The 26,292-nt window shown below is 40.6% G+C and overlaps 1 protein-coding gene across 1 annotated transcript in view; it reads left to right on the top strand.

Moving 5' to 3' along the window:
* The window catches only part of LRP12 (LDL receptor related protein 12), a 206,027-nt gene extending 180,561 nt beyond the window's left edge, over positions 1-25,466 (top strand). Inside the window, 4 exon segments of the mRNA XM_030217957.1 lie at positions 6,971-8,072; positions 14,672-14,804; positions 23,477-23,794; positions 23,796-25,466. Coding sequence (XP_030073817.1) covers positions 6,971-8,072; positions 14,672-14,804; positions 23,477-23,794; positions 23,796-24,341 — 2,099 coding nt within the window. The 3' untranslated portion in view covers positions 24,342-25,466.
* The last annotated feature ends 826 nt before the right edge of the window (positions 25,467-26,292 follow it).

Raw genomic sequence — 26,292 nt, 5'->3', positions numbered from 1 at the left:
GCATTTTAGTTTTGATTATCTTAGGAGTTTGGAGTAGCCTAGTGGTTAGTACAGTGGACATTGATCCTGGGGAACTGATTTTGATTCCCACTGCAGCTCCTTGTGACTCTGGGCAAGTCACTTAACCCTCCATTGCCCCTGGTACAAAATAAGTACCTGAATGTATGTAAACCGCTTTGAATGTAGTTGCAAAAACCTCAGAAACGTGGTATATCAAGTCCCATTTCCCTTTCCCTTAGTAGAGTTTTTATTTTGAATTATGTATGTTTTACTGTAAGCCACCCAGCAAACTGAGAACTGGAAGCTCCAGCTCAAATTCTATAGCAGCTCCTTGTGGCCTTGGTGAAATCAATCCTCCATTGCCTTGTGTTCAGTGCTGCGCAGGTTCAAGTTGAAATTCAATTTATTTGATATACTGCCTATGTGTCCAAGGTAATATAAGCACTTTACAGGGATAAATTAAAGGGAGGAAGAGGCTTACAAACACAGTACAAAACAGTACAATATAGAAAATGGGAAGTTTACAATATTGTCTTTGGAAAGCCAAGTAAGGAAAGAACAAGAGGAAGCTTCAACAGCTCTTAGTACTGCAATGAGTTAACCAGCAGCAATGCCGGTCCGCATCATGCTCCCCCTGCCACCCCCGCCCCCTATGTTAGGCAGTAGCTTCACAGTGGTGCCTCACACTGCACAGGAGAAGGCAATGGCAAACCACTCCAGTATCATGCCAAGGAAGAGTGGGGTCCCTCATTGTGTGGTCACCAGGAGTCTGTTCTACTTGAGGGCACATCTGGATCTAGATACAGATACATCACGACATTAGGTTTTGATATGTAGACTTATTAATTCAAATTCCACAAAATAGTACTTATCTATAGCCTTGCAGTATAAAAAAAACGCCTGAGACGTTCTGAATGCATCAAATTTCTTCTTGAAAAGGCTTATGTGGCCAAAAATCCTAGGTTTGGAAAAGCCTGAAGAGTGCAAGATATATGGCATTTCTTTTTAGCAAAATTCATTTAACTGTAAAATCTACTATAGCCTTTCAGGATGTAAGAAAGTCTGAGAAATGCTGAATGTATCACATTTCTTCTTGAAAATTTAGAAACAGAGAAAAATGTAGACAGATAAAGACCATATGGCCTGTCCATGCCATCTACTCTCCCTATCACCCCCTTAGAATTCTTATGTATTTGTCCCAAGCTTTCTTGAATTCAGATGCTGTATTTGTCTCCACCACTTCCTCCAAGAGGCCATTCCATGATTTTATCATCCTTTCCATGAAGAAGTATTTCTTCAGGTTAATTCTGAGTCTATCTCCTTTCACCTTCATCTTATGCCCCTTCATTCCAGAGGTTCCTTTCAGTTGAGAGTCTCATATCCTGTGCATTTATGCCACATAGGCATTTAAATGGTTTTATCATATCTCCCGCCTTGAGATTTTTAAGTCTGTCCCCATATGCTTTATGACAAAGACCACTGACCATTTTAGAAGCTGCTCTCTGGACCGACTCCATCCTGTTTATATCTTTTTGAAGATGCAGTCTCCAGAATTGTGCACATTATTCTAAATGAGGTCTCACCAGAGTTTTATACAGGTGCTTCATCACCTCTTTTTTTCCTGCTTGGCCATTCCTCTCCCTGTGCACTCAATCCTTCTAGCCTTTGCCATCACCGTTTCTACCTATTTGGCCTCGTTAAGATCATCACATACGATCACACCAAAGTCCTGCTCCTCTTTCATGCACAAAAGTTCTTCACCTCCTAAACTGTACCGTTCACTTGGGTTTTTGCAGCCCAAATGCGTGACCCTGCATTTTCTAGCATTAAACTAAGCTGCCAAAATCCAGACCATTCCTCTAGCTTCGCTAAGTTCTTCCTCATGTTATCCACAAACAGTAACCCCTACGCCAATCACGCATAGCTAAAAATCCTCAGTTTAGGAAAGCCTGAAGAGTACGGGATACATGGTGGTTCTTTTTAACAATGTTCTTGTAGGTATACAGTCCCCACGAGGGCCTCTGTTTTGCCAAGAAGGCTGCCTCGAGGAGAAATGCTGAAAAAAGAAGAAAATATTAATACAAAACAATTGAACATATTATAAACAACATAGAGTACACATACTCTCAGACCACATTCAGGAGTCATATGAGCTTACTAACAAAATGGTAATATGGCTTTTAATTGGCTCAGAAATTCAAACACACCACTTGCAATGTCACAGCAAGAAAACTACTCAATGATTGGTCCACCTAGTGGCCAATCAAATAATCAAAAGTTTTACAATTAAGCTTTCCATTCGATGGCTGTATTCAATCCACTAAATTCTAAAGTATACAAGTTATAGATCCAATATTGCTTTCATTGACAAATTATCAAATTGCCCCCTTAGAGATTTGACCAACATACAAGAACTTACAGGAGCAGCAGATAATGTAGATCATATACATAGAAAGGCGAGGGCTCTTATGATGTAATGTTCCCATGAAAAGGATTACAAGATTCTCACAATTGCTCTGTAACAGATGGAACACTGAAGGCATTTAAAATGACCAGCAGATATATCTGCAGCAGCACCATGGGAAGAACAGTTGATGGGAACAGAACTCATAAGGCTTATTAATTCTTGCAGATTTTTATCTGACTATAATCACATATTGAGGAAAAAACTGAGATAATTTAGAACATATACTGTATAATCTTGTAATTGCAAAAGTTGATATCTATTATATAAAGTTCAGATATAAGCATTTATCAGAATAGATTTTGGATATCCACTGTGCTATAAACTTCTCAAAAAACTGAGAGGCTTATGTCGAAATTCTTCTCCAGTAGAACAAATTCTTTTCATAAAACTGATAAAATGGTAAACAATTTTTTTAAACGGCGAGAAGAATTAGCATATTGCAAAAAAGTATTTTTGCCCATGGACTTTGGATATTTTTTACATTGTTTTTTTTTTTCAATCAGACAGATAAAATATAAGCATACAAAGCAGTAATTATATTATTGAATACTAGTATTTCAAGAAGTCGGCTAAATCAACAAATCTTGAAGTTCTGATCCAGACTTCAGCAAAAAACACCATCTATTTAGCGATGCCACATATCTATATTGCATAGGTATGTTGCACAAACACAGAAGAATAAATTAAGTTCAGTTTGGAATCTGAGATGTTACAGATACTATATAAAACTTTGCACCTCCAACATATTCTGTGTCTGGATCCCTGGGTTCATAACATCCATTCCCACTCATTGCCCTGCCCTCGCGTCAAAATTTAATGACATCAGAGGGCGGAACAATGAGGAGATAATGTCAGGAGGAGAGAATCGCGGGACATCGAGGGGAGGGCAAGGCAGAGGAGAATTGATGGAAATGGATGGGATGGAGGACAGTCATAGGCGCCCCGTATAAGAGGCTTGGAGAGGCTAAGCCTCCCCAGCTCAACCGTGACCTTCCCCTGGCTGCTGCCCCTCCCCCCAAACGCAAGGCTGCCTGGTGCAGCAGCGCTGCAGCCAGGCAGCTCTCGGATGGTCCCTCCGCTCCTTCCCGCCCTGTTCCTCCCCCCCCCCCCCCCTTGTGCATGTTTAACCCTTTTACTTTCAGGCGCAGCGACGGCAGTGAAGAGGACAACGCAGCGGGCTCGCCTCCAGCTTCTCCCTTCCCTCACACAGTGTCCCACCTTCTGCGATGATGCATTTCCTGTTTCCGCGAGGGCAGTACACTGTGTGAGGGAAGGGAGAAGCTGTGTTGTCCTCTTCACTGCCGTTGCTGCGCCTGAAAGTAAAAGGATTAAGCGCGCGGGGGGGGGGGAACGGAGAGGAGGGCTGTCAGGGAGCTGAGGGAAGGCAGGGAGAATCGCTGGACATGGATGGGAGGGCAGGGGGAGAGAATAGATGGCTGGAATTGGAGAGGAGGGCAGGGGGAGAAGAGATCGCTGGACAGGAGAGGAGGGGAGGGCAGGGGGAGAGAAGAGATCACTGGACATGAGGGGGGAGGGCAGGGGGAGAGAAGAGATAGCTGGACAGGAGGGGAGGGCAGTAGTGAGAGGAGAATTGCTGGACTTGGATAGATGGAGGGGGCAGGGGAGAGAGGAAATTTGCTGGATATGGATGGATGGATGGATGGAGGAGAGGCAGGGGAGAATGGAGAGTTGCTGGACATGGATGAATGGAGGGCAGGGGAGAGAGGAGAATTGCTGAACATGGATGGATGAATGGAGGGGGCAGGGGAGAGAGGAAATTTGCTGGATATGGGTGGATGGAGGAGAGGGCAGGGGAGAATGGAGAGTTTCTGGACATGGATGGATGGAGGGGAAGGAAGTCAGGAAGGAGATGCACGTGGATGGAGGAGAGGGAAGAGAGGAGAAATGCTGGACATGGATTGAGGGGAGGGAAGAGAGGAGAAATGCTGGACATGGATGGAGTCTGCGTACTCTTTATCTTTTAAAAAAAATACTATAAATAAAAATCACAAAAAAAGAAAGATTAAAACAACAACAAAAAAACATAGAACAATCCGTATCTCATACCCCTGAGCATATTACTCATTATACACCCTTCCCAATTATTACTTATCATGACAGAACATTTCTCCTAACGGTTCCCTTAAAAACATAATCGCCATTATATGATAACCTTGCTAGCGCCCATTTCATTTGTGTGAGAAATGGGCCTTTTTACTAGTTGTCTATAAATGAGGCAAAAGAGGTTTACTGACAGATGACACCTTGAAATGCAAAAAAAAAAAAACACAATATAAGTAAGTTCTATCAAAGAAGGAGGTTGAAACCATATGAGCATGAGCATAGCTTCTGAAGTTGCAAAAATCACATTTGAGGTATATGTCACTAGCCATCTTTGTGAGCCATGTTGATCATGTCACCAGAATTGTCAACACCATATGATTGGAAGCCCTTTCTGGAGGCTTTCTATACAGGAGCATAATACTTCAGAGCATGTGTCTAATAACCATCTCTCACGTGTTTTAGGGGTCTGTGAAAACTGACCAGCTATTCCCCTCCTCCCTTTTTTCTAGTAGGCAGAGAAATAATGAGAAAAATACACAGCCCATATTTCCCACAACTCCTTCCTATGTGTGTAACTGCTGCAGTGTTAACTAGAGAGCTGCACGGAAATCTAGGTGCAGGTATGGAAGAAGTTACCATGGGAGTCTCACGAGAGTGTAGTCAAAATTTCTGGTGTCTCCAGAATGAGGCACGGAATGCACTGAGGGAGGCAATTGGGGCACCCAGAATGAGGCTGGAATGTACAGAGAGAGGCAATTGGAGCACCCAGAATGAGGCTTGGAATGTATAGAGAGAGGCAAGCAGAGTGCCAGAGTGAGTCTTAAAATGCCCTGGAACACCAGACTGAGGCTTGGAACACTCATTGGTTGAATAGTGAATACCATCCAAAAAACCACGGGAGGCTGTTGGGGTTAGGAGGAAACAGAGGGCTGTGAGCAAGTAAATAACAACATTGATTCCTGTGGGACCGTTGGGTTGCAGGAGATTAATTGTGGGGATGGAATGGATTTTAGCGGGTAAGGAAATGAGGCTTGATATACCACCTTTCTGTGGTTACAATCTCAAAGCAGTTTACATATTTTATACAGGTACTTATTTTGCACTTGGGGCAGTGTAGTGTTAAGTGGAAATCAAACCCAGTTCCCCAGGTTCTTGGGCCACTAACTACTAGGCTACTTCTCCACTCCTATGGTGGGTATTGGTTAGATTCCAATAGGATTGATGAGTGAAATTCCTGGCCCTGTGCAACTGTCTACTATTAACCCACTCCACATGGATAAAATAATTAGGCTTCAGTATCTTAAATCCCTGTTATTGGCAGTGGTATAGCCACTTGGGGGTCTGGGCAGAAAGCAACACAAGGAGGAGGGGAGTGGCTCTGGCATGGTATTTGGCTGACGAGGCCCCTGCATCCTCGCCATCAAAGGTATGGTTGGTGCCGGGGGGGGGGGGGGGGGAGGGCTGCACCCCTTGTTCTTGGTACAGCAGTCTGAGAACCCGGAAAGCCTGGTTATAATCCTATTGCATCTCCTTGTGACCTTAGACAAGTCACTTAAACACTCAATACCTCAGGTTCAAACTTAGTTTGTGAGCCCTCCAAGGAAAGTACCTACTGTACCTGAATGTAACTCACTTTGAGCTACAACTGAGAAAAGCCTGAGCCAAATTCAAATAAGTAAAGTGGCCTGGCATCTGTCACTCAGATTTGAAATCTTATCACTTTTATTTATCCATCTACCTTTCTTCCAGCTCTGTTGTACCACTTCTTTTTCACTGTAGTAGGTAACCAAAAACGGACATCCTGCAGAAGTGGCAGGAGTCAAAGCAGTGACAGATTTCAGATGTATGGGAAAGACACAAAAGGGACCTTAGCAGCAGAAGAGAGGGAAAAGATCACTGGTCACATCTGTGGCAACAAAGTAGGCAGGTATAAATAGTCATTATCTCCTGATACACCCAATTCTTTTTTATCATGTGTTTCCACAATTTTTTTTTTTCTTCCCTAGTTGCCAGTTTGCAGGCAGAACCTTAAAATTATTCTATACTGAGTAACACAAATAGGTCATATGCAACTTTTTTTGTTTAAAAGTTTTATAAGCATACTAGTTTAAGGTATCACCACATAGAGATGATTATGATTACTTAGTCCACTAGTGATAACCAGTTGGTATAAGCTAACTTATGCGTTTTTGCTTTTCCTTTCAAATATGCACCACTTGTATCTGTCTGTTGTATTAATTCGGTGAAAGGTATGTATTGCATATTCAATATAGGGTAATATCCTTCAGTATTCATAAATTTGCTGAAGTATCAACTTGTAACTTGTTTCATTTTTACGTGTTTGACATGTGGAACGCAGTATAAAGTCAGATATCAATTTGATTTTTCTTTTTCAGCAGTATTAAATTTTATGGTTCATTTTCCAATTTTTTTTTTCAGGGAGGTCAGATGAACCAATATGTGATGGTGACCAGTTTCATTGTGACAACAGAAAATGTATCCCAGAAAATTTGAAATGCAATAACATGGATGAATGTGGAGATAATTCTGATGAAGTACATTGTGCCAAAGTTATTTCCCCAACAACTACTTCTTTTCAGTCTTGTACCTACAACCAGTTTCAATGTCTTTCTCGCTTCACCAAAGTTTACACTTGCCTTCCGGAATCCTTAAAATGTGATGGAAACATTGACTGTCTTGACCTCGGAGATGAGATAGATTGCGATGTCCCAACATGTGGCCAGTGGTTGAAATATTTTTATGGTACATTCAGCTCTCCCAACTATCCTGACTTCTATCCCCCTGGCAGCAACTGCACTTGGTTGATTGATACTGGTGATCACCGAAAAGTAATTCTGCGCTTTACAGATTTTAAACTGGATGGTACTAGTTATAGAGACTATGTAAAAATATATGATGGGTTGGAGGAGAATCCACACAAGCTTTTGCGTATTCTGACAGCTTTTGACTCTCATGCTCCTCTTACGGTAGTTTCTTCTTCTGGGCAGATCAGAGTGCATTTTTGTGCTGATAAAGTCAATGCAGCACGGGGTTTTAATGCTACCTATCAAGTAGATGGTTTTTGTTTGCCTTGGGAGATTCCATGTGGTGGAAATTGGGGCTGTTATACTGAACAACAACGATGTGATGGCTATTGGCATTGCCCTAATGGAAGAGATGAAACAAACTGTAGTATTTGCCAAAGAGAAGAGTTTCCTTGCTCTCGGAATGGTGTCTGCTATCCTCGTTCTGACCGCTGTAACTACCAAAACCACTGCCCAAATGGTTCAGATGAAAAGAATTGCTTTTTCTGTCAGCCTGGAAATTTTCACTGTAAAAATAACAGATGTGTGTTTGAGAGCTGGGTATGCGACTCTCAAGATGATTGTGGTGATGACAGCGATGAGGAAAACTGTCCAGTAATTGTCCCCACCAGAGTAATTACAGCTGCTGTTATTGGAAGCCTTATCTGTGGACTTCTGCTTGTCATTGCATTGGGATGTACATGCAAACTTTATTCCTTACGAATGTTTGAACGAAGGTAAGTAGCTAATATTTTTACCACAAATACAATTAAATTAGCAAAATTTAATGGCACGTTGTTGTTACAATATGCCATTAAACATGCTACCCTCAACTTTTAATGATCTCTTTTACATAAGGGTGAAAGGCTTGAAGTAGAGAGAGAGGTAATAAGTTGTTAAACATACAGAATCTAACATTTTAAAGTCATGCCCAGAGTACGAGCTCTAATATTGCATGCAATAGCTGAAAAAGAAATATTAAGTTTATCCTAATCAGCAGATATTCAGAGGCCAGTTTGCAAAAGAAATCTAACCACCTTAGTTTGAAAATCGCCTGACCACGAAGCATTTTAATGCAAACAGCTAGTTTCACTAGATGGCTATATTTAATTTTTTCATTAACATTATTGCATTTTCTGATGTATAGTTTTATGCAAATGCTTAGGCACCTGTGGTCAAATTGAGCCCTGCTCTTCGAGGGCTGACAACAGGCCAGGTTTTCAAGGTATCTCTAGTAAGACATCATACCTTTATTAAACATAATTTAATTTTCTTAAAAACATATATATAATTGTTTGGCTGTCGTACTCATACACCTTAAATATCATCAGGAGTCTCTTCTTATAACAAATATCCCTCTGTAAAATCAATGTTCTACATCCTAAATGACAAAATGTACTTAACTGCTGATTCCATCTTGTTTTTGTTCAGTTTGCAAAAGTATGTTAGTCCATGCAGTACTCAGTTTTAGTCTTCAAAAGTTCCCACTTCTCTTATAGGAGCAATTCCAACTCCACTGATGTATATCCAGTGTATTCAAACAAGATAAAGTTCCACAATGACAGAGTAACCCAATGGAACTCCAAATGTAGGGAACCCCGAAAATAATATCCAATGAGGAGTTCTCGGACGATATGTGTGAATGATTTAGTTTAAAGCCACTAAAAATCTTGACCTTGAAAGTCTGAGTCTCAACATGAATTCATGTTTTGCTGCCTTCGCGTCTTCAGGAGAGAAGGCTGATGAAAATAGCTTAAATTTACAATCACTCCATAAGACTGCTTAACAAAACAGCATCCCTATGTCATAACACTCACCAAATGCAAGACAATTCTCAATTCTTTACTCCCAGACACTCCTGGGATGAATTGTACTGGCGGAGTGTTCAAACTCCCAGAAGCCACTCCGTTGATCTCTGGAGTAAAGACAGATATAGCATCATATTTAAAGGGAAACACTATCCCATATGTACCCACTCTACTTCCTTAATAAGTCCCCCCAAGTCAATATAGAGGAAACATCTCCTCCTCTCCCAAGTTTGATTTGAATCGGTACAATAAATTGGAAATCTTTAATCTCATGATGAGCCTATTGCCAGTGAGCTACAAGAGGAGCTTCCTCTCGATTAACCCTGATATTACTCAAGTGCTGAGCAATACTGTGTTTAATTGGTCTTTTAGTTTGTATTCCTGTCAATAGCTTTACAGAATGCCTGAGTTATAAATGTTCCCTCCATGTACTGGATGTTGATATCCAAAATATTCACTGAATTCCCTCCTATGTCAGAGCTAAAGGTTATATTGAGGTCACACAGATTTAAATATTATAAAAATGCTGATAAAGGACTATTATCACCTAATCATATCAAAAATACGTCATATATAAATCGTTTCCAAACTGCTATGCATGTATTGAATTCTGATTGATACACAAACCTCCTCTGCCATGTACAAACAAGCCACCGTGGGGGCTTCTGTGGCCCCCATAGCTACTCCTTTAGTTTGTAAATAAAATTAAAGTAATTTTCAGTAATAATTATGGCCCTGATGCACAAAGGCAACCGTAAAATACAGCTGCCTCACTAAAATTTAATGAATCGCTAATAGCCAGCAATGCACAAAGGGGATTGCATGCAAATGATCTACACGGATCCCCCTTTGTGCATCCTTGCTGTTTGTGAGTTCGAGCTGTGAAATGGATTTTACAGCTCTGATGCACCAGACCTCCCTGACCCCACACTTTTTTTTTTTACCCTGGTGGTCCAGTGGACCCTGACCATGCCAATCTTTTTTTTCCAGTGGACCATGACCCCCCCCCCCTACAACCCCCTGTGACCCTACGAACCTTTTTTTTTAATTTCCATGGTGATCCAGTGGACAGAACCACTTCTGGTGGTACAGTGGACCATGACCTCCCCAGCCCATGACTCCCTGTGACCCGACAAACCTTTTTTTTTTTTTTTTAATTTCCATGGTGATCCAGTGGACAGAACCCCTTCCCCTGGTGGTCCAATGGACCACGACCTTCCCACCCCACAACCCCTGAACCTTAAAAAAAATTTTTTAGCTGATGGTCCAGTGGATTGAACTCTTTGCTCTGCGCGTGCACACACACCCTCCCTTACCCAACCCCCACCCTGCTCCTCCCTGTACCTTTACAACAAAGTGGAGGCAGGAGCAACGGCTCCTCCTTTAGGCCTGCCTGGAGCAAAATGGCGGCGCCCAAGCCCTGACCAGTGCATTCTGGGATGCACTGGGTGGGGCTAAACACCATATAAGGGTTTTTTCCTTATAAAGGAGCAGGTTGTAAAGGTACAGGGAGGGGCAGGGTGGGGATCGGGTACAGCAGGTGGTGTGTGCATGCACAGGGGAAGGAGTTTGATCCACTGGACCACCAGGGAAAGTAAAATAAAAAATTGGGGGGGGGGGCGTTGGTGGGACAGGGTCCACTGGAACAAATTCAAGGGGGGCGCCAGGAGCTAAGAGGTAGGAAGCACAAGCAGGCAACCTTTGCAGCTGCCTGCTTGTGCTTCTCTCCGATAGCTCCAGAGCAGCCATAAAATTTGCTCATTAAATTAGGGCTGCTGTGGAGCTGTGCACCCCCTGGAATACACATTAGACTACGATTTGCATGGGGTTCTCGGTGGCTACTAATGGCACGCGTTGGAGCTACGGAAACCCCCTTTGTACATTACTAGTTATCTAAACATTTGCTTTAGACTGACGAGAACCAGTCTAAAGCAAACGTTAATAGCACAGTAAGCTTTGCTCATCTGGCCCTATGTCTGCCAATTGACTTAAAAACTCTACCTGATCTGATGACAAAGCTAACTGCAAAAGTTGTCTTTAAATCATTGAAATGGCTGTTCTCTATGCAGTGTTGGTGTAGAAAGCATTAACATCTAACGTTATTAAAGTGACCTGTCAATCTGTTGGAAAAAGTAATTGCTCATCAGGAATATTCTGTAAACCTGACCAATTGGCAGCTCTCCGTGACATGGAAGTGACTACCACTGCCCTACATAGAAGATGGCACAAATTTTAGTTGGTACCATTACATATTTCTGCAAATGTTAATGCGTAATTTGTATATATTTGCAATTTTTATACAGAAATGAGTACAAAAACTGATATGGTAGATGCAAAAGTTTGGATGCACTTTTGTCCAGTACTTTGTAATGGTTTCTTTGGCAGAAATAATAGCTTTCAACATTTCCTGTAGCTGAATCATAATCTCTCTATTCTTGCTTTTTAAATTTTTTTTCTCAATCTTTCAGAACTCTTCTAGTTTATATATTCTTGGTCTCCTTGCATGCGTTACATGTCTGACATCTTCCCACAGGTTTTCAATAATATGCAATTCTGGGGACTGTGTAGGCTGTTGCAAAACCCGCATCTTTCTTTCCTTTAAGGACCTCATTTATTTATTTAAAAATTCTTATATCCTGCCTATCTCCAAACCTAATTATCTGGACCATATTTTCAGTGTGGGGTTGTTAAATCCACATTGTAGGTCTAAGAGGTCTTATAAGTACTGAAACAAATGAATGAATCATATAGTCCCAGCATAACATCTTAATATCTGTAAGTCACTGTGTTATACAAGTATAAAATCCTACACAGTGACTTACAGATATTAAGATGTTATGCTGGGACTATGTGATAATGTTAATAGGCAGCAAACAATCTAAACACGTATCATTTGCATAAACAAATTATAACGAACAGACAATACATACAATAATCATCAAATAATTAAACACCACTGGATAGTATTCATAATATTACTCTTCATCTTGAACTTAAGCAAATGCTTTCTGAAATAAATAAGCCTTCAACTGATTTTGAAATTGATGGTCCCCCTAGCTTGATCACTGTCCAAACAAAGCCTTAACCCTTTCATGTATGCCAACAACGTATCAATCTTTATCCCCTTCAAGAATGGTCTATCCAAAATTACATCCAGAATCATGAACAGTATAAATATCATGGAATCCTGGGCATCGGTCTTCAAGCTAAAACTGAGTAGAGAAAAAGCACGCTTGATCCTCACAATACCAAACGCAGGGCCGGCGGAATGTGGTATGCATGGCAGGGGGGCGCCAACAATCAGGGACGGTCTTAAAATACAATACAAACATTAATTTCTTTAAAATTGCCGGTAATGTAATGCACAATTTGCAATATAACATAAGTACTCACATTCAGCCATGATTCTCTTTTCTTAATCACAACGTTCTCAAAATGGCACTGGCATGAGAATTCTAGCTTGTATAGAATCAACTGATTATTTGGACCAATCAAAACCTTTATAACAACATCCCCAGTCTAATGCCATATTCAAACTGCTGGAAAAACAATATACAATTTAAAGATACACCATTGCTCCTTATAATTTAGTAGTGTGTTAATATCACCATCCTCCCAACCCACTATGATCTTATCCAATATTTGCTATTTAAAATCTATGACTCCATTTTTTTTTCTAGCCAGTGGGCAACCAATGGGGCTTCCATCACTCCGTTTTAATCCTTGATTTATGTTCATTGCCTTAGTTTAGTAGCTCAACTAGAATGCCCCACATAAAAAAGCCCATAAGGGCATTGTATTACATTTATGATATTATCAGAATCACAAGTAGTAGTATGGTGTGCCACCAATCTCTGGTCATTAGTTGGAACTGTCTAGTGTAAATTTTCAATAGTAGTCGCACACCACAAAGTGGCCACAACTAAGGTGGCCAAACATATTTATACCATTTTGAACATAATCAATACTCTGATACCTTCAGTTATTCAGTGGACCAAGAAAATAACATCTTACAACAAGCGGCACTTTGGGAGGAAGGTGCTTCTCCGTTAGCGGTGTCCTGGGTGGAGTTGGAAAATTCTCATAAGAGATTAGTCCGGGGCGCAGTTACATGGGAACACTTTGGCTCAATATGTAAAAAATCATTGAATTCCTCGGGGACATAAAATATAGAAGGTACACAAAATGTTTACTTTGACAGCAACTTTATGAGCTAAACGTAACTAGGAATTTCAATAAAGAGTGAGCCATGGGCGTCTTGCATTTGATATGCCGCCTTTCTGTGCAACAATGAAGTGATTTTTGTACATACTTTCTCTGTCCATATTGGGCTTACAATCTCACTTTTTAGTGCCTGGGGAAATGGAGGGTTAAGTGACTTGTCCAGGGTTACAAGAAGTTGCTGTAGGAATTGAACCCAGTTCCCCTAGTTTTCAGCTCACTGAACTAATCATTAGGCTACTAGTTGCATCTTATAACAATAAAAGCTCTCCCAAGCATATAAAATCTATTCAAGTTAAGCTTGTGATGTTCACTTCACTCAATCGGTGGCGCAAGATACTTTTCTTTCTTTCTTTCTTTCTTTCTTTTCTTTCTCTCTCTTTCTTTATCTTTTCTTCTTTCTTTCTTTCGCCTACACAGGTTTTGAGCAACACATTTTATATGCAATATTGGATTGTTCTCTATAGCATCCATTGCTGCTGAAATATTTTTCAAAACCATTTCATGTATTGTTGGGAAGATTTTCTGGTGCAGAATGATTAATTGTTATAACATGGGTGACACAATAGTATTTTGGAGGTTCAGTGTTAAGATATTTACACTTTTTTTTCTTTGTACTCCTCATAAAGCCAGTACTGGAATTATTACAGAACAGAATAATTTTATTGTATTACATTGTACCATGTAGTCATCATTTTTAATAATATCCCTCACCTCACCAAACACAAAATGGGCAATATGCTGGTTGCAGAAGTACTATAATTCTGTCAATTCTGCTTTTAGCCAGGCTGGCTAAACTCTCAAGTTTTAACAACTGCTAAGACTTCAGGTAATCTGTCAGTTATTGCATAAATGGAATTCCATATTATTGGTATGGAAAATAAAATGCTCTGCCTAGAACCCATAAGTCTGATCTCTGTCAACAAAGGAACAGAAGACAGTAGTGATTGAAAATATTTTAAAATTTCCTTGGGACTTAATTGCATAGCAAATTTCATAATGCATTCAGGTGACTTGGTACCCTATTTTTACATACCCTAATAACCAGAACTCTTAACATGCACACCATTTTATTTTCTAATACATTCACCTAATTTATCTTAACCTTCATATCTTTATTCTGTCTGTCAATATGTACCTCCGAACTCTGCTCAAGGAAATTATAGTTTATTAATGCAGAAGATAGATAAAATGATTTATCTTCCGTCAACATCTGTTTAATTTCTGCAATAATGTAATATAAACATTTTGAATTTACATTGTTTTTTTCTTGTACAAGGTATACATCTATCTTTATTTCTTTGAAGGTCTTTTGAAACGCAGTTATCAAGAGTAGAAGCGGAGTTGTTGAGAAGGGAAGCTCCTCCATCCTATGGACAGTTGATTGCTCAGGGCTTAATTCCACCCGTTGAAGATTTTCCTGTTTGTTCACCAAATCAGGTATAACTTTAGTCTGTTCCAAAACTGAAAAACACTTATGGGCCCTTTTACTAAATGGTTGTTGCACAGCAGTGGGCTTGCCGCATGGCAGCCTGGAACTACCACTGACCCAACGCAAGTACCAGCGGTAGTTCTACCCCAGCGTACGCCATTTCTGACACTAGCAGAAATATTGAAAAAATAAGTTACTCAGCAATAATCGGGCAGCATTGCGTGCTCCTTGGTTAGTGCAGGAGCCCTTACCGCCACCTCAGTGGGTGGTGGTAAGAGCTCCCCCCCCTCCCACCCCAAAATGGCCACACAGCAAGTGCAAACTTACCACAAGGTCACTTTTTATTTGTTGCTATTTTCACCTGCTGCGGTTAAAAAGGGGCCCTGGTGAGTGGCAAAATTGGCCACCACTAGCACAAGGCCCCTTTTACCACAGCTTAGTAAGAGGGCCGCTTAGGGAGGAAGTTATCAACTGGGCTACTATTAAAATGTTATTTTATTGTAAACTCCAGTTATTTGTAACTATGGGGTCCTTTTACTAAGTTATGGGAAAAAAGTAGCTTTAGCGCACCCTAACGTGGGTTTTTTTTTCCTGCGCACTGAGATAATTTTTACCACATCCAGAAAATGACCTATTTTCTGGGGGGTTTTCCTATTACTGGTCATGTGCTACTGTTGCCATTAGCACACAGCCATTAAAAGAATTACCGCAAGAGCGCTTACCAGCACCTGTTTTGTAGGCAGTAAAGGCTTACACAGTAATCCTGTGCGAACCAGTTAGTGCGCGGTAGTGCAGAGTACTGATTAGCACAGGAACACCTACTCTCCACCCTCCCCCCCTCCCCAGACACGCTTCTACAATAAAAATGTAAAAAATATTTTTTATCACACAGGTAGTGTGCACCGATTTGGAACTTACAGCAGGGTGCCTGAGTGCATCCCGCAATAAGCGCACACTGACGCTTACCACAGTTTAGTAAAAGGACCCTTAAGTCTTATTGTATCAAACAGGACCTGTGCTTAAATAACACAAGTTAGTGGTAAAATAACACATCTTAACTGTAGCCATATTTTTAGCTATGACCATTAGTGTTCTCAAAAAAGCTGAACAACTGTCTTATATGCTTTTACCATCTGAAAACTGATAAGTTATGGTAGCAGTATTAACAGACTTTTCATTTACAATGCAAAGAGGTGATTTTTATTTTGAATAACATTTGTTTTAACATTTTTCAAAGCTTTCTCCTATTTAGGTGATCGCTTAGGGGTCCTTCTAGTAAGGTGTGTTAACGGATTTAGCACGTTCTAACGAATTAGTGTGCATTAATTGCCGTGTACCCCATAGGTAAACAATAGGCTGTGCAGCATTTAACGCATGCTAAATTTGGTTAAGCACACCTTAATAAAAGGACCCTTTAGTTTTTTCAGAATGAGATGTATATACAATATGAAGTATGGACTCATGAAAATACAGTTTTGAAACTAAAAGTTCCAGACAGAACTAATAGAACCTAGTTTTTGAAATGTTTCCCCCTCTTGATTTCCCTTACAATGCAATGCTGAGGATTTAAACTTTACTTAACAAAACAATTATGAACCATGTATATGGTGATGTGAAAAAGTATTCAACCCCCCCCCACACACACACACAATTTCCCCTATGCATATATCTTACAACACTGGTTTCTGATTTTTAAACTAGATGTAATATTAGACCTGAGTAAACATATTTTGTTAAATGATTACTGTATAAACTCGTGTAGAAGTTGAGAAGTTTTGACTTCAAAATTCCATCCATGGTTGTCTTATCTATGGATCATTCTAATCAGTGCTATAGCACTTTTGCTGCTGTTTGCGTCATGGAAGTATGGTAGACTGACGCTGGCTGTGCTGAAGTTCCTTTAGAGCCAGGGTCTTCAAATCCAGTACTCGAGGTCCACAACCCATTCTCACTTGCACACCTCCTTTAAACTTCTTCTGTTTAATTTGAACACTGTACAAGTTCACCCAATCCTCAAAGTCCATAACACAACCTGGTTTTCAGGAGATCTCTATTTGCTGCAATAGAAACAGTGAATGCAAATAAGTCTCATACATATTCATTGTGGAAATCTTGAAAACCAGGTTGTGTTATGGACTTTGAGGATTGGGTGATCTTGTACAGTGTTCAAATTGAAAAAGAAGAAGTTTGGAGGAGGTGTGCAAGTGAGAACGGGCACTAATAAAATAAATACTAGTGATTGTTTAAAATCTGTAAGTGTTCTGGCTGGTCGAAATTTTGTGCTGAGCATATACATTGAAAGGAGAGCATAGCCTGCAGGGAAATGTGCATGGTAATTATCAGGTGACCTGGAGACGGCTAAATGCCATTTGAGTGGCTTATGGCTGAAAAAAAATTTTTTTTTTTTTTTTATAAAAAAAAGAAATTGTGTATGTGTGTGAGTGGCAATGGATAAAATATCCTTCCTGTATAGGAAGAGTGATTTGTGAAAATATTTTTTTACAACTTTTTGCTTTTATAAATGAACTTGCCAAAGTTTAGCATGAGAGAGTGGTGAATAATACTGAACTGAAGACTTATTAGTGAGGGGATAGTATATAGTCCCACGTACTGAAATCTAATGATTTAGCTGTTTCCTTCTGGCTTTGTCTGTTCTGACTGCTGTTGAAATCTGTGAAGCTATGGGAAGGGGAGGGTGAGTTTGGGAAAGGTAGGAGAGATGCTGGAGGGAAGGGAGGGAAAGAGGGAACAATGTTGGACCCAGACCCAGAGGTGTAGGGTGGGGGGGGGGGGGGGGTAGAAGGAGCAACGAGGGACCCAGCCTCGACTTATAGATGGGTCTCAGCATTTTTGGCCTTTTTAGTCCTAAAGCTGCCCTTGACTTATTTATGAGATTGACTTATACATGCATATGTATAGTACTTAAGAAGCAAAGTTATCAACACTCATGTGACCCATGTCAGAAAGTAACTGCCTCCTAAACTTAATGATTGATTGCGCCAACCTTAGCAAAAGTTGTAACCAAATGACTCCTATAATTTGATATCAGCCATCCACGGTAAACCTGGAGAATGTAATGGGGCAGTTCAGCAAACTGAAGAGTAGCAAATCTCCTGGACCGGATGGTATTCATCCTAGAGTACTGATAGAAATGAAAAATGAGCTTGCGGAGCTACTGTTAGTGATATGCAATTTATCCTTAAAATCAAGCGTGGTACCGGAAGATTGGAGGGTGGCCAATGTAACGCCGATTTTTTAAAAAGGTTCCAGGGGAGATCCAGGAAATTATAGACCGGTGAGTCTGACATCGGTGCTGGGGAAAATGGTAGAGGCAATTATCAAAAACAAAATTACAGAGCACATCCAGGGACATGGATTACTGAGACCAAGTCAGCACGGCTTTTGTGTGGGGAAATCTTGCCTGACCAATTTACTTCAATTCTTTGAAGGAGTAAACAAACATGTAGACAAAGGGGAGCCGGTTGATATTGTGTATCTGGATTTTCAAAAGGCGTTTGACAAGGTACCTTATGAAAGGCTACAGACGAAATTGGAGGGTCATGGGATAGGAGGAAATGTCCTATTGTGGATTAAAAACTGGTTGAAGGATTGGAAAGAGAGTGGGGTTAAATGGGCAGTATTCATAATGGAGAAGGGTAGTTAGTGGGGTTCCTCAGGGGCCTGTGCTAGGACCACTGCATTTTAATATATTTATAAATAATTTAGAGATTGGAGTAACTATCGAGGTAATTAAATTTGCTGATGACACAAAGTTATTCAAAGTCGTTAACTCGCGACAGGATTGTGAAAAATTACAGAAGGACCTTACGAGACTGGGAGACTGGGCGGCTAAATGGCAGATGACGTTTAATGTGAGCAAGTGCAAGGTGATACATGTGGAAAAAAAGAACCCGAATTTTAGCTACGTCATGGAAGGTTCCACGTTAGGAGTTACAGACCAAGAAAGGGATCTGGATGTCGTCGTCAATACACTGAAACCTTCTGCTCAGTGTGCTGCTGCGGCTAGGAAAGCAAATAGAATGCTAGGTATTATTAGGAAAGGTATGGAAAACAGGTGTGAGGATGTTATAATGCTGTTGTATCGCTCCATGGTGTGACCGCACCTTGAGTATTGTGTTCAATTCTGGTCGCCGCATCTCAAGAAAGATATAGTAGAATTGGAAAAGGTGCAGCGAAGGGCGACTAAAATGATAGCGGGGATGGGACGACTTCCCTATGAAAAAAGACTAAGGAGGCTAGGGCTTTTCAGCTTGGAGAAGAGACGGCTGAGGGGAGACATGATAGAGGTATATAAAATAATGAGTGGAGTGGAACAGGTGGATGTGAAGCGTCTGTTCACGCTTTCCAAAAATACTAGGACTAGGGGGCATGCGATGAAACTACAGTGTAGTAAATTTAAAATAAATCAGAGAAAATGTTTCTTCACCCAACGCATAATTAAACTCTGGAATTCGTTGCCGGAGAATGTGGTGAAGGCGGTTAGCTTGGCAGAGTTTAAAAGGGGGTTAGACGGTTTCCTAAAGGACAAGTCCATAAACCACTACTAAATGGACTTGAGGAAAATCCACAATTCCAGGAATAACATGTATAGAATGTTTGTACATTTGGGAAGCTTGCCAGGTGCCCTTGGCCTGGATTGGCCGCTGTCGTGGACAGGATGCTGGGCTCGATGGACCCTTGGTCTTTTCCCAGTGTGGCATTACTTATGTACTTATCACTGTTGAGGAATCTCAGTCTCTACTCTTCTGTACAGAGCTGCTTTAATTTCAGATGTACTTGTAGGTTTTTGTGCATGAGCTACTTGTTTCAGAACCTGCCACAGTATCTCTATTGGGTTCAAGTCAAGACTTTGACTAGACTATTCCAGAATCATGTTTCTCCGCATCCATTCAAATGTAGACTTGCTTTTGTGTTTTGAGTTATTGTCTTTCTACATAACCTAGTTCCACTTCAGCTCAATGATGGATGACTGGACGTTCCCCTTAAGAATTTTATGGTACATTTAATAATGACAAGCTTTCCAGGTCTTGAGGCAGCAAAGCATCCCTACACCATTACAGAGCCACCACTGTGCTTGACTGTTGGTATGATGTTCTTAATATGGAATGCTCTAATTGTTTTACACCAGACATAATGAGGCCTGTTATATCCGAAGAGTTCCATCTTTCCACAGAATATTATCCCAGAAGCCTTGCAAATGTGAGACAAGCATTGATGTTACTTATGGATAGTAGTGATTTCTGCCTTGCTACTCTCCCATAAATCCCATTTTTTCCCAGTCTTTCTTACTGTGGTGTCATTAACACTGACCTCAGAGCAGTGCTTCCCAATCTTTTTGTGGCTGTGACCCCATAATAGCGGCCAAATAAAATTGTGTGACCCCCCCCCCCCCCCCCCCCCCGAGGTACAGAATAATGATGTACCTATGGAGAGCTCACCTAGAGTCATGACCCTAAATGGATGATTTTTTTACCTCATTTGAGGTCCCAACCCACAGTTTAGGAAGCTCTGTCTTAGAGAGGGCCTCCAGTTCTTTGGATGTTGATCTGGGAAGTTTTGTGGCTTTTTAGATGAGATGTTACTGCACCCTTGGAGTAATTTTGGCAGGCTGGCCACTCCTGGGAAGATTTCAGCACTGTTCCAAGTTTTCTTCATTTAGAAATAATGGCTCGCACTGTAGTTGGGTGGAGTCCCAGAGCTTTTGAAATGGCTTTGTAACCTTTTCCAGACTGATATACAGTGGGGGAAATAAGTATTTGATCCCTTGCTGATTTTGTAAGTTTGCCCACTGACAAAGACATGAGCAGCCCATAATTGAAGGGTAGGTTATTGGTAACAGTGAGAGATAGCACATCACAAATTAAATCCGGAAAATCACATTGTGGAAAGTATATGAATTTATTTGCATTCTGCAGAGGGAAATAAGTATTTGATCCCCCACCAACCAGTAAGAGATCTGGCCCCTACAGACCAGGTAGATGCTCCAAATCAACTCGTTACCTGCATGACAGACAGCTGTCGGCAATGGTCACCTGTATGAAAGACACCTGTCCACAGACTCAGTGAATCAGTCAGACTCTAACCTCTACAAAATGGCCAAGAGCAAGGAGCTGTCTAAGGAGTCAGGGACAAGATCATACACATGCACAAGGCTGGAATGGGCTACAAAACCATCAGTAAGACGCTGGGCGAGAAGGAGACAACTGTTGGTGCCATAGTAAGAAAATGGAAGAAGTACAAAATGACTGTCAATCGACAAAGATCTGGGGCTCCACGCAAAATCTCACCTGCGTGGGGTATCCTTGATCATGAGGAAGGGTTAGAAATCAGCCTACAACTACAAGGGGGGAACTTTTCAATGATCTCAAGGCAGCTGGGACCACTGTCACCAACGAAAACCATTGGTAACACATTACGACATAACGATTGCAATCCTGCAGTGCCCGCAAGGGTCCCACCTGCTCCGGAAGGCACATGTGACGCCCGTCTGAAGTTTGCCAGTGAACCACCTGGATGATGCCGAGAGTGATTGGGAGAAGGTGCTGTGGTCAGAGTGAGACAAAAATTGAGCTCTTTGGCATGAACGCAACTCGCCGTGTTTGGAGGAAGAAAATTCATGCCTAGACCCAAAGAAAACCGTCCCCACTGTCAAGCATGGAGGTGGAAATGTTATGTTTTGGGGGTGTTTCTCTGCTAAGGGCACAGGACTACTTCACCGCATCAATGGGAGAATGGATGGGGCCATGTACCGTACAATTCTGAGTGACAACCTCCTTCCCTCCGCCAGGGCCTTAAAAATGGGTCGTGGCTGGGTCTTCCAGCACGACAATGACCCAAAACATACAGCCAAGGCAACAAAGGAGTGGCTCAGGAAGAAGCACATTAGGGTCATGGAGTGGCCTAGCCAGTCACCAGACCTTAATCCCATTGAAAACTTATGGAGGGAGCTGAAGCTGCGAGTTGCCAAGCGACATCCCAGAACTCTTAATGATTTAGAGATGATCTGCAAAGAGGAGTGGACCAAAATTCCTCCTGACATGTGTGCAAACCTCATCATCAACTACAGAAGACGTCTGACCGCTGTGCTTGCCATCAAGGGTTTTGCCACCAAGTATTAGGTCTTGTTTGCCAGAGGGATTAAATACTTATTTCCCTCTGCAGAATGCAAATAAATTCAGTATACTTTCCACAATGTGATTTTCCGGATTTAATTTGTGATGTGCTATCTCTCACTGTTACCAATAACCTACCCTTCAATTATGGGCTGCTCATGTCTTTGTCAGTGGGCAAACTTACAAAATCAGCAAGGGATCAAATACTTATTTCCCCCACTGTATATTTCAACAACTTTTCTCATCTCTTCTGGAATTTTCTTTGATCATGGCACAGCATTCCTGTAGAAATTTTATGGTGACTTCACTCTCATGGGAGGGTTCAATATATAGTGAGCTTTAGGTTCAACAAGGCTGGCTGTGTTCAGTCAGCCAAATCTATCAATTTAATTTATTCAGTCGATGGAGTAACTAAGAGGGCAGTTACTTTTTTACATAGATGATATAGGTGTTGGATAACTCTCCCCACCCCTTTTACAAAGCTGTGCAGCAATGCCGACACAGCCCATTCACTTTAAATGGGCTGTGTCAGCATTACGGCCCCAGCAGAGGGAGGGTTTGTTCCTTAAATGAAGTAGTAATTAAAAAACATGTGTTTACTCAGGTTTCCTTTATCTAGATATAGATTTGTTTAAAGATCAGAACCATTCATTCTAGCAATATATGCAATAATTGGGAAAAATCGGGTTTAATGTTTCACATCACTGTATGTGGTTCAAATAGTTTTGTAAGTACAGTTCATATCCTTGGTATTGCATCATAACAGACTACACTTTAAAACCATCAATGCCAGATTTCTACTTCATTTTATTATAATTTAAAGGTTGATACTCAAAGGGATGTATCCATTTAAACTGGGAGAATTTACTAGATAAATATAAGCTTTCAGATTTCTGGGTTTATGACTGTTATATTTGGATGGACAGCTTGATGTCCTGCCAAAAGTTAAACAGTTAAGGGCTTCTTTTACAAAGCTGTTTTAGTGATTCCCATGCAGCAAATGAGAGGAAGCCCATAGAAATTGAATGGGCTTCCTCTCATTTGCCGCACCATGAATTGGTAGCGCAGCTTTGTAAAAGAAGGCTCTAAGGGAAGATGTGTCTGAGGTATGTGGGGAACACTCTGTGATCATAGACATTGGTTAAATAAGACCATTCATGTAGCAGGTACAAGTCATCCAGTTAACTTTAACCTGTTACATTATCTGGTTATCTTAAGTAGATCCAACTTATCTTTCATCAGGTATGTAAAGATAACCTATTGGATTTTCTTTTAATCCAGTTAACTTGCACTAGATAAGGTGTCATTAATATTGACATCTTAGCTTCTCTGATCCTTGTAATATAAACCAGTTTTACTACATTATTTTTTTCTTTGAAACCTTTCTGGATGAGGTAGTTCTTGAGATCATAGTATTTGATAAAATTTGACATTTTTTTAACCTGAAAACATCCTTTATTTGTAGGATATAGTTTACATATTATATTTCCTAATTAACTTTAACTTTTTCGTTGTTATTGCAACATTTTTTTTATTCTTTTCTGCAGGCTTCAGTTTTGGAGAACCTGAGGTTAGCAGTTCGATCGCAGCTTGGATTTACCTCAATTAGACTGCCCATTGCTTCTAGGTCTAGTAACATATGGAACCGAATTTTCAGCTTTGCACGGTCACGCCACTCAGGATCACTCGCATTGGTCTCAGCTGATACAGATGATGCTGTTGCAAGCCAGAATACAAACAGGGAACCTGAAAGAAATACCCACCGAAGTCTGTTTTCAATCGAGTCTGATGACACAGACACAGAAAATGAGAGAAGGGACACACAGGAGCTGTTGGTGGTGTTGCTGCCCTCACTTCCTCAAAAGAATTCCCCCTGTGTCAGCAGTAGAGGCAGCAGTAGGAGCATGTGGAAGTTCTTCAGATCAGAATTCTAGTGTCAGTTCTACAGAAAATGGAAGAGAAATGGCAGGTGTGGAACCTTCAGTTGTGAGTCCTGTCCGCCATCAGCTCTCCAGTGCATTAAGTCGAGTAACTCAAGGTTTACGTTGGGTGCGCTTCTCTTTAAGACGATCAAGCTCAATAAATCAGACTCAAAGTCCCCTGAGACAGCTTGACAGTGGGGAAAGTGGAAGAGAGGAGGATGATGATGTTGAAATGTTAATTCCAGTTTCTGACATAGCATCAGACTTTGACATTAGTGATTGTTCCAGACCTCTTCTTGATCTTACCTCAGATCAAGGCCAAGAACTTAGGCAGACTTGTGGTGCAGCTCACCATGGAGTGAGACCATGTAGTCGAGATGGCCCTTGTGAATGTTGTGGTATAGTGCACACTGCCCAGATACCAGTCAGCTGTTTAGAAGCAACACTTAAAAATGAAACCAGTGATGATGAGGCTTTGTTACTATGTTAGGTACAAATAGAGCAAGAGAGGTTGTGTACAAGCTGGAGCAATATGCAGTCATTGTTTTATACTTCAAAGAAAAGAAAACTAATTTTTAGTTTCACATAGTCCAGTTCAAGATCATATAAAAATATTTTTAGTCCTCAGGATATGGTAACCATTTCTAATGCTGGAAAACTGCACTGCATTTTTGTGTTTTCAAGAAGCATTATGGATATGCAACAGAATTAGTTTCTTATGGGTACAGTTTTCCCCTAATGGGTACACACTGGGGTCAGATTTTACACTATTACAATTGTATGCAGAATACATAGGATTAATATATCCTGTATGAGTTATACATACTCATTATAATAAGGCCCAATTAAAAAGCCATGTTAATCCATTCATGTTAATTGACATTTGCATTGACTGTTTTTATATGACTTTTACCAGTGATCCTTCCAGCACAGTTCTACAAACAGAATAGCATGAAGCTACAGATACTTAAAAAAATGCAGAACAGGAACTTTTATCTCATCTGAAATAGAATCTTTCCTAATGGTTAACTTAGCCATTTCTCCCAGGCTTCTTTTTTTATAATGTTAAATATATTAAATTGTAATAATTTAGCAATTTTGCCACCAATTGCAAGTATTACACCTTTTTTTTGTTCATTTCCTCTAGTAGTGTGGTAATTGACAGTTTAATTTGATTGTAATACGACAACAAATATCTCCTGGATTTCTGTTTTAGTTACTAAGTTTCAATCTCTTACTATAGAGAAGCAAATTGGGGGCACTGAGTGTGAACTGTAGAGATTGACAGTTCAGTTCAGCTGTTGTGAAAAAATTCCACAGTGTGAAAGAACACTAGGTGTGAAGTCACAGAAGAAAGAATACACATGTAGCCAGAATACTCCATCGTTTTGTAAAATAATGAATAATGGTGTTATAATTTGGAAAGACATACTGAACAGCTTGAATGTTCCTGTAAACTTCATTATAACGTCTGCATCAGCTTCTCTTCTAAGCACACCTTGACATGTAGTAACACTATAAAAATATATAGAATTAGTAAAAAGCCACAGAACCAGATCAGTATCAGTATTCTCTCTGTCTGCATCTACTCCAAGCCATTCAAACTGGTGTCCTTCAAAAAAAAAAATGGGGGTGGGGGGGAGGGCAGGATGCAAAAAGGAAACTGCCATAGACCTTGGATACCAGCAATTCTATTAGAGTACATCTGAAAGAGTTTTAACTAGAGTACACTGATTAACATATCAAAACTGCTCTGGCATAGTGTTTATCAGTTCCTGAAAAGTTACTGGCGTTACAAAGTGAACCTTAATAATATCCAGAATTACAATAGAAATGCTGTAAAATTGATTCTTGAAAATACTCATTGACTTGGAGTTTGGTAAGCTATAAAAACAACAGAGGAAGGGTTAGAGAGGATTGCAGTTTAAAGGAGGAACTTATCAAGAGTATAGAAATCATTTTAGGTAAAGAACTGAATCTCAAAAGAGCAGTTATAAATGACCACATTTTGGAGATGAAATATGGAAATTCATTTCCTTGAGATTTCAAAATCTCAAGACCTGCATTAAAAAAAAAATGGTCCTTGCTTGTTCTATTGCAAGACAGCATTGGTACATTCTCCGAGGACAAGAAGGCTGCTTGTTATCACATGTGGGTCGGCGGCCCAGGAAACGGCAAATGTTTCTACAGCAAAATTTAAAAAGTTTTGCCAGAGCCTTCTGGTGCGCGCACCACACATGCACGGACGACTTCCCGCCCGTTGCATGAGCGTTTCCGCTCAGTTTTTTCTTGTCCGCGGTGAGGTGAAGAGGTTTTTCCCTGTTCGCTTCACTGGCCCAGGAAAGAGAGTCTTTGACGATTCTTTTTATAGTTCTTGTTTTCTTTTATCATTATTCGTTCTTCTTTAAAAAAAAAAAAAAAGCCAGTATTTTTTCTTAGTT

This window comes from Microcaecilia unicolor, chromosome 1 (genome assembly GCF_901765095.1).
Source record: "Microcaecilia unicolor chromosome 1, aMicUni1.1, whole genome shotgun sequence".
In the NCBI taxonomy this organism is placed as follows: domain Eukaryota; kingdom Metazoa; phylum Chordata; class Amphibia; order Gymnophiona; family Siphonopidae; genus Microcaecilia; species Microcaecilia unicolor.
The sequence above is the reverse complement of the archived record's forward strand: the minus strand, read 5'-3'. Positions and strand labels throughout refer to the sequence as shown.